Source organism: Scylla paramamosain, chromosome 38, assembly GCF_035594125.1.
Source record: "Scylla paramamosain isolate STU-SP2022 chromosome 38, ASM3559412v1, whole genome shotgun sequence".
Taxonomy (NCBI): Eukaryota; Metazoa; Arthropoda; class Malacostraca; order Decapoda; family Portunidae; genus Scylla; species Scylla paramamosain.
The window spans coordinates 11,481,488-11,490,021 of NC_087188.1; the positions used below are offsets into that span (position 1 = coordinate 11,481,488).

Consider the following 8,534-nt stretch of genomic DNA (forward strand, 5'->3'; position numbering starts at 1 on the left):
TGACTGAAGGATTTGGGTGATCAGTCATGTAGGAAGGGAAGAGATGAAGTGTTCGGAATAACTCCTAAAACTTTTCTTGTGTCCCAGCTTACCCTAGCTCCTCCCTCCTCCTCCTTCTCCTCCTAGCAGCCCATAGTAAGGAGGAAGGAGTGGGCAAAGGATTAGAATAGACTATAAGTCTTTTAAATGACTCCTAAAGCTTTCCTTGTGTCCCAGCCTAATTTAGCCCCTCCATCCTCCTCTCAGCAGCTCATGGTAAGGAGGGCGAGAGCAAATAGCTTAGGTGATCAGTTTATAGGAAGGAAAATTGTGAATGACTTCTAAATCTTTCCTCATGTCCTCACCTAACCCAGCCTCTCCCTCATCCCCACAGCAGCAGCAGGGCATGCCAATCGCAGGTGGTGTGATGCCAGCCGCCTTCCCCGCAGCAGTGAGCCAGCCTGGGGCTGCCCCAGCGCAGCCCACACAACCTGCTGCCTTTGACCCCTTTGGTGCCCTGTAATGCTGTAGGTCAGTGGCACTCTTGGTACACTCCTTGGGTTATTCTTTTATCACACAATACACAATTATCCTCATTTGTTTAATATGTTCAAATTTGTTATCTGTTCATGTTCTTATACAAGCAGTTCTCATGTAAGATTGTATCCATATAAGTTAGTGAAAGAATAGAACACCGTAATGATACAGGAATAATGATACAGGAATATAAAGACAAGCTCTGACATTCTTTCATATAAATTAAGGGCAGTGTAGATATAGTACATGCTACAACTGTGTGTCTGTAATTGAAATACTTGCTCACTATAAACTTAATACATGCCATACCTGTGTGTGTGTGTGTGTGTGTGTGTGTGTGTGTTGTGGAGTGGTTGGTGTCACTATGAACTTAATAGATGCCATAGCTATGTGTGTGTGTGGTGGATTGGTTTGTGTCACGGTGTCTCTACTTTCAGATGGGCAGCACTAGAGGCATAATACTGGTAGTGGCACAGCAGAGCGAGACTTCACTGTCACCACGTTCATATTTACTGTCGTGGCTTAATTTTCCATTAGCCTCGCCCTGCCTGGCACCAGCCGAGCCTTGGGGCCAGAAGAAGATAAAACGTGTGCTAGTAGATCAGATTGTTGTCGTCATGCCAAAAAATGCATGTTTTATTTTTATTTCCGAGTGTAGCGATAGTGATGTTTTAGGGCGAGTTATCTACTTTGTTGTCAGTTTCTTTCCGGTAGGTTAGGTCGTGTTGCAGGTGAAACCGTGTCTGCTGAAGTCCTCACTCAGATATCATTTGGAGCAGAGTGTCGTGCCTGGTGTGTCCATTTCATCTTGTATAACTGTGTAAAATGTTCCAGATGATGTTAGTGCCGTTTATATTTGACACTTGTCCAGTCAGCAGACAGACACAGACACAAGGAACTCATCTAGGCTTCAACTGTATAGTATGAAGTTCATTTTAGTTTTAAGTGGAAGAAAATTGTATTATACTATATAAATTGTACATTCCATTGACTACAAGCCAGAAGTTCGACGTTTGGGATCCAGCAAAGTGGTGTTGCAGCACAGCAAGCCTTGTATCATATTTATTCCCGCCCCCCCGGGAGGCAACGCCGCAGCCTGGAGGCAGTGCAGGCAGAACACACCCCAGCAGGCACCGCCGCCCCAGGAGACGGGGAGGCCCTGCCCCTGACTGGCCCTCCTCCCCGGCCTGAGGAGCGGCACCGGGAGGCTGAGTGGGAGTGGCACTACCACTCGCACTGCAGCGCGTAGGACTGTTGGGTGTACATAGGAGAGGCAGAGGGAGGTGTTGCACTGAGTGTTGTTACAAAGCTGTGTTGTGTGCATTCCAAGCCTGTGAGGGGCACCAGTGTGCACCGGCGGCGTGGCGGGGAGGGGCCCCAGATGTGCCAGGCCAAGGGAGGGGGCGGGGCGCCAGGCCGGGTGAGGGGCGGCCTCTGCCCGCTGGTCCAGAACTTGAAGTAGTCGTGCATGTTGAACATATCTAACTTAATATTTGCCAGATAATACTCAACCCAATAGTAACAGGTTGGTTGTATGTGCACAGAGTCTAAGGCAAAGAAGTTTGCTGACATAGGTCCCGAGACCTTAGGAACCCTGAAATATTCCCTGTAAGTAGGTCATACACAGATGTGGCATTATCTCCGGCTTGCGGTGCCGGGCGCCAGTGGCCGGCAACGGCTGGCAATAGTGGTAAGTATTATTCCATATGTAACAAAGCCTTTAAACTGGATATGTTAAATATATATAATATTTATTCAGTTATGATGTGTGAGGAATTCTCAGGCAAAATCCAGATGAAAATGATGATTTGGGAATTTAATTACTGAATTGTAAAATGAAAAAAAAAAAAAAAACATAGGCAGGATCATTGTATCCAGTGCAGTGTTTCCTTCGCTGCGGCGGCAGTTCTGAGAGTGTCTCACAGTGTGTGGCTCCTGCAGGAACAAAACAGCCCGGCTCCACAGCAAAGCACCACAGGGCCCACCACTGTGTGGCCTCCACACCAACACTCAGACACCCACTTGTATATTCTGTACATTTCTGCTCTGAAACCTTCCACCAGCTTGTCAGGGCAGCAGACCAGCCCTGTCTGGGGGCTTGGGTATGGAGCAAGTGTGGGCAGCAGTGTCTGGCATACTTAAGCTGCCAAGGCGTGAAGGCCAGGAGGGCCATGGCACCCGTGGCCACCCGTGCCTCTCCTCATGGCTTGGACGGCTCTCGGCAGGCTGGGTTGGTTTTGTTCCTGCTTTTCCCGACACTGCATCATTCTGTAGCATCAATGGCAGCCTCAATGTTGTGGTAGATGGTTGGAAAAAAAAAAACATAATTTGGTTCAGAGGAGGGAAGTTATTTATTACTGTTGACATCATGTATTAGTGCAAGATCTGACTTAGATGATGCCACAGATCTTGTCCACAACTCCAGGTTCTTACATGATGGGAATGTGAGTTTTGGAACAATTATGAATAAATGTTGAAGATGGTCATAGCCTCTTTATTGCCTGCTTTTGTTACAGGGAGTCTGGCACAGTGTGCATCAGTAAGGCCAAGCTGGCAGTGACAAGGAAAACACAACTTGCATCGTACACCCACAACACCAACTATTTTTTTTTTGCAACAATGACAAAAACTTGTGAATGACCTTGACCTTTTATTCCACCAAAATAACTGGACCTTGAAAATGTACAAGAAATTCTATAATGTATTCACAGCCACCATACGTGTAGCAAAGAGAACATGTTAGGTAAGTATACATTCAAAAGCCACTCAAACACAGTGGAATGAACACACCAGGTGGGAGACTGACACTGGCACCACAGACCAGGCACCATGTTGAGTGCCAGCCTGGGGAGTGGAACCAGCAAAAATTGAGTGAAATGCCACAAAGAGCGTGTGCCAGACTAGATCATATGGCACAGTCAGTGAACATGAAGGAACACAAAGGAAGGAATTAGAGTATACAAGTGTGCCAGATTAGAGATATATGGCACTGTTGTTAGAGATGGAGGTACAGAGAGAAATTAAAAGCAGACATGTGCCAAACTCGAGATCTTATGGCACTGTTACTTATGATGGATGAGCACAGAAGGGGAAAAATTAGAAACAAATATGCCAGATTATAAAGAAAGAAAGATTAGAGATGGAAGAGCAAGGAGAGGGAGGAATTATAGTAAACTTATATACTACACTAGAGAGATCACAGGGTGCTCTTAGTAAAGAAGACAGGGAAGCAGGTAAAGGAAGGAATTAAGTGAAAATTATTTGATTAACTGGCAGACATGAAAGTGAAGCACAGATAAGGAAAGGAGCAGAATGTAGAAAGGACAATGAAAGACAAGGGGTGCCACAGAGGGAGGAAGGATTGGGAAAGACAACAAGGCACAAATGACTTAACAACAATAAAAATAACTTAACAATGGCTTCATGCAGTCCAACTTCAAGTGACAATTTTGACAGTATGTACTGAATGTCAAAGTGTACCATTCAAAATTTTAAGAGAAGTTGATGTTAGGAAAAAGTGAAGCAACACCAAAATTAGAAAATATTATAGTTAAAAAAAAAAAAAATGAAAAAAAAATGTAAAAGAGATGTACATTTTAAGAGTAACAGGCATAGTGTGTGGAGGTGCAGCTCTGACACACACACACACACACACACACACACACACACACACACACACACCGTTCACACAGCACCCAGGTCTCTGATGCAGTATTTCCTAACATGTCCGTCCCTGCAGGCTGCATAGATATGACTGGAGTTAATTGCTATCCTGTAGATTGGGTCGCAATCCGAGCCAGTGAGCTGGGCTGAACTCGACCCATCCAGCTTGTAGAACTGACAGGTGCCATCCCGTCGCCCAGCCAGGACACCACCAGCATGAGGTACAATGCTTTCCACAGAGGAGGCGCTGTCATGTGAGAGTGGCCGGCTGTTCAGTGTCTGCAGGGAGAAGATAGCTGGTTGGTGACTGGGAGTAAGGGGTGCTAAGGTTAAGATGCACTGATGATTGTAAGGAGGGTTAAGAGTGTGCTAAGTAGATTAGTGACACAAGACCGATGACTGGCTATAAGGAGAGTCATGTAGTGTTTAGGAAGTTCATGACACAGACTGATGACAGGGCATAAGGAGTCATGAGTGTGCTAAGGTGGCACATGAGACAAAAAGGTGCTGGAGCATAACTTTTCTTATGAGGTAAAACATGTAATTGCACAAAATTCTTAAATCATTATCCAACAAAGCTGAAAAAAGGAGCATCCTTAGACAATTACTGAATTAAAAACTAGACCTGCCTTCACTTCATGGCAACCTCACCTGTGCATCGACCACCTCCAGCCGCCCATCAGCCAGCCCCAGCACGGCCAGGGTTGCTGTGGCCCAGCAGCCGGCCAGCACAGGAGAGCCGAGGGGCAGCACAGCCAGTACCGCCCGGCCAGCCACATTCACCAGATGCACCTGTCCATCATCAGCACCGGCCAGCAGCACCTTGCCAGCTGTCCCATACTCCAGCTCACCTGTGCAAATTAATTAGTTGAGTTCTGTGGTAGCTGAGTGACTGAGTACCTGACTGGCTGACTGACCGACTGTCTGACTGATTGATCAACTAACTGGCTGACTGAGTAACTGACTGGCTGATTAGCTTATTGAATGCCTGATTAACTCATTTTTGGACTCAAGAGAGAGAGGGAGAGAGAGAGAGGGAGAGACTAATGTTAGAAAGGAAGGAGGAAGATAATTCAAGAAAAAGAACATGAAGGAAAGAAAGGAAGGGAAGGAGGAAAGGGAATAAATATGAAGAAGTAAAAGAATAAGAGAACAACAAGAGGAAGACATAGAGGGAAGAAAGGGGAAAGAGAAAAGAGGATGTTTAATGGAATGTCTGACTGAAAGAGAAAGAGAGAAACACAGCATTTTCTCACTGGGAGGCTCTGCTGGTGGTGGCAAGTCTATGCTTCCAGTAACATCAGTAATGGCACAGCAGTTCAACACAGACTCAGTGGTGAGCAGCGTCGCCACACAGGCTGCGGCACCACAGTTCCACAGCTTGGCACTCCCGTCTCTGTAGAATTACGTATTGAGTCTATGATGCAGCAAAGTGTGGATTTCTGAGTTTGTGAGGTATTTGATTTGATGTGTTATTGTGTTTTGGGGAGATTCTGTTGTTTTATTGGGGATCTTGTTGTTATTGTACTTTGTTTGGGTTTTGCTGTGCTGTTTTGTGATGTTTTATTGTATTCAGTTAGAAGTGAATGAGGTAAACTGTGTCTGATCTTTTACTATTGTTTTATCAAGTTTTCCTTACAATTGTTTTATGTCTTAGCACACACACACACACACACACACACACACACACACACACACTCGCACACAAACACCTACTTGCTAACAGAAATGACATTCCTGCCACGCTCCACAATGGCGGTGTCCAGCACAGCGCCCGTGTGTCCTTTGAGCACTACAGGACACTGGCCCGTCACAGCGTCCCATATCCTGAGCTGCATGTCCCCACCACCCGACAGCACCACCACGCCAGAGGGAAAGAGGCGGCAGCTGTAGGCATCAAACAGGTGCCCCTCCAGGGTCCTCTGAGGGTGAGGGAAGGATGATCATGAGTATTTATTTGTCTTTTTTCCTCTTAATTTGAGTCACCAATGATGATAATAATAATGGTACTAAAATGGTGACTATCAATACTTAAATCTACAAGAGTATTGCCTTCTCTTCCTCTTTGAGTCACCAGCAGCACAAGCAGGCCAGACTCACCCTGACCAGTCCTGTCTCAGTCTCCCACACGAGCAGCTTGTTCTCCGCGCACACAGACACAGCCAGGCCTCCCTCGGCCACGTCCAGGGACATCACCTGCAGGAAGACACGTACCTGAAGTCTTAAATCATCCCTAATATTACAATGATTAGTCTCCAATTTAAAATACTTGAAAGATTAGATAGTGTATTATACTTCAAACATAAAAAAAAAATGCATTACTTTTGTCTGTCAGAGAGGAAGTTATGTGATTCTTGGATTAAACTCCTTTATCAATGCCTGCTTTACTTTACTCACCATGAAAGGTACTACAATTTCATCCACAGAAGTAAGAAAGCTCTGATTCAGTAGCTTTACCTCTCTACCCATCCCTGTCTTACTCACCAACAAAAACACAACAGTTTCATCCACAAGAGTAAGAAAGATGAGATCCCTTTTACTCATCCACACCTTACTCACCAAAGCACATTAGTTTTATCTGCCTGAGTGAGAAAGCTGTGATTCAGTAAGTCTATCCATCTTACTCACCCCTTCCTTACTTCCCAAGAAAACATTAATTTTATCCACAAGTGAGAAAGATACAGTAATTTTTCCCCTTTTACCCATCCCTGTCTTACACTCAATAACCTTAACTCTTACTCATCCCTGCCTTGTACTCAATAATTAACCCTGTACTCATCCTTGCCTCACACTCAACTTCTCCCCTGGCCCCCCCTGCCTCACACTCTTAGCATGGATGTGGCTGAAGGTCTGTGTCGGCGCCACAAACAGTGTGGAGCGGCCCGTGGGAGTGTAAGTGATGGTGATGGTGCGTTCAGTGCGACCCTGGACAGTGAAGGCACTGCTGGGGTTGGTGCCGCCCACCTTGCCATGTTCCGCCTGCCTGCCCAGCGTCTTGTACATCACCCAGGCTGAGGTGTCATTGTCCCTGCCAGTGCATGAGGGTCTTTTTATTTGTCTATTTTTATGTAAGTGGGGGCAACAAAAAAAAAGTGAAAAAGGTCTAATGAGCTAACAGTCACAAAAGGTCATAAGGTTCATCCAAATTTTAGGTTCCAAGGAAATTATCCTCTAATTTTTTACAATTGTTTCTGAGTGGGGACTGGTGCCTCAGTGGTCTTCTTTTCCTTCTAATTTTGTTGCCCTTGGCTGGTGTCCTTCCTACATAAAAAAAAAAAAAAAAAAAAAAAAAAAAAAGTTAGGCTAGCTTATTTCACACACATAAAACTTACAACACAAATAATGCTGTCACAAGGCTAGGCCATAAAACTTTGTGTAATTAATTTCCTGCGGTGCCCTGATATGAAGCAACGCAGCAGTCAGACAAAAGAGCTGGCACTGCTTATTAGTCGACTTGAGCTAGTACCACTAGCTCAAGTCTTTTAATTTATTTCTTGTGGACCAATATGATGTAAGACAGCAAAGAGAGGTGCTTCTATATCAGTCAGGAAATAATAGCAACACAAGCACAACAACCGTAACATTACAACATTCCCTGGGACAATACCTATGGAAATATATAGATAAAAAGAAAGATAAGGTCTGATATCCAATACCCGCCTAGGGAACTCAATTCTCTCTCATCAGAAATGACATGACAAAATCTGTTTATATTTCCGCACCAAATCCTCGTCAGTTAAGTAAAATCCAGAGAACAAATAAAGCAGAGTCTAAACTACCACCGAACACGCTCAGACACGCAGAGAAACAAGAGGAAACATGAAAAAAATTTAAAAATAAGAGCGACATGGGCAAAATTTAAGTCGAAGGGAATGTAAACAAAAGATTTATTCGCTCCAAGCTTCAATGAAAACTTTATTCTCGACCCAACATATGGCTAGGTCAGAGGTCAGGAGCTGCAGGGGAGTGAGTGAGACGGGGAGAAAGTGACAAAAGCTGACCTGAGGGACTCCTGCCAGTCACTCTGCAAAACGAGGAGACCGCCGCGGCCAGCCATGTTGAAGGGAGACGGGAGGGAGTGGCCGGATACGGGGGAGAGAGGAGAGATGGGGTAGTGGGAGATGGGAAGGGGAGGTGCTTGAGAGAGAGAGAGAGAGAGAGAGAGAGAGAGAGAGAGAGGCTTCACAGTATCTCAATAAACTATATACAATAAACAATATTAAAGGAATATACAAGTCCCCAACCAGACATAGTAGGACGTAAAGACATGTTGCTGATTGCGTAACATATATAAGCCTGTTTCAGCCTATCTAAATCTACCTTAGCCTAAAAAAGTAAGCTTATCTAAGCCTATA

General features: G+C 45.0%; 2 protein-coding genes across 4 annotated transcripts in view; one reads left to right on the forward strand and one right to left on the reverse strand.

The window, feature by feature from the left end:
• The window catches only part of LOC135091912 (phosphatidylinositol-binding clathrin assembly protein LAP-like), a 51,232-nt gene extending 48,232 nt beyond the window's left edge, over positions 1-3,000 (forward strand). Inside the window, exons 18-19 of the mRNA XM_063989976.1 lie at positions 374-510; positions 954-3,000. Coding sequence (XP_063846046.1) covers positions 374-502 — 129 coding nt within the window. The 3' untranslated portion in view covers positions 503-510; positions 954-3,000. The remainder of the gene's footprint in view (positions 1-373; positions 511-953) is intronic.
• On the reverse strand, positions 2,844-8,339 carry LOC135091763 (proteasomal ATPase-associated factor 1-like). 3 transcript variants are annotated; one of them, XM_063989701.1, is made up of 8 exons: positions 8,181-8,258; positions 7,363-7,440; positions 7,003-7,207; positions 6,280-6,375; positions 5,896-6,101; positions 5,436-5,575; positions 4,831-5,030; positions 2,844-4,458 (listed from the first exon to the last, which is right to left on the reverse strand). In XM_063989701.1, exons 3-8 carry the CDS (start codon positions 7,180-7,182, stop codon positions 4,201-4,203), a joined length of 1,080 nt encoding a protein of 359 aa, XP_063845771.1. In that variant the 5' UTR covers positions 7,183-7,207; positions 7,363-7,440; positions 8,181-8,258; the 3' UTR covers positions 2,844-4,200. The 3 variants fall into 3 exon arrangements, with proteins under 3 accessions (XP_063845771.1, XP_063845770.1, XP_063845772.1); XM_063989700.1 differs by lacking the exon at positions 7,363-7,440 and having other exon boundaries at positions 8,181-8,339; XM_063989702.1 differs by lacking the exons at positions 7,363-7,440; positions 8,181-8,258 and adding an exon at positions 7,512-7,758.
• Between the last annotated feature and the right edge of the window lie 195 nt (positions 8,340-8,534).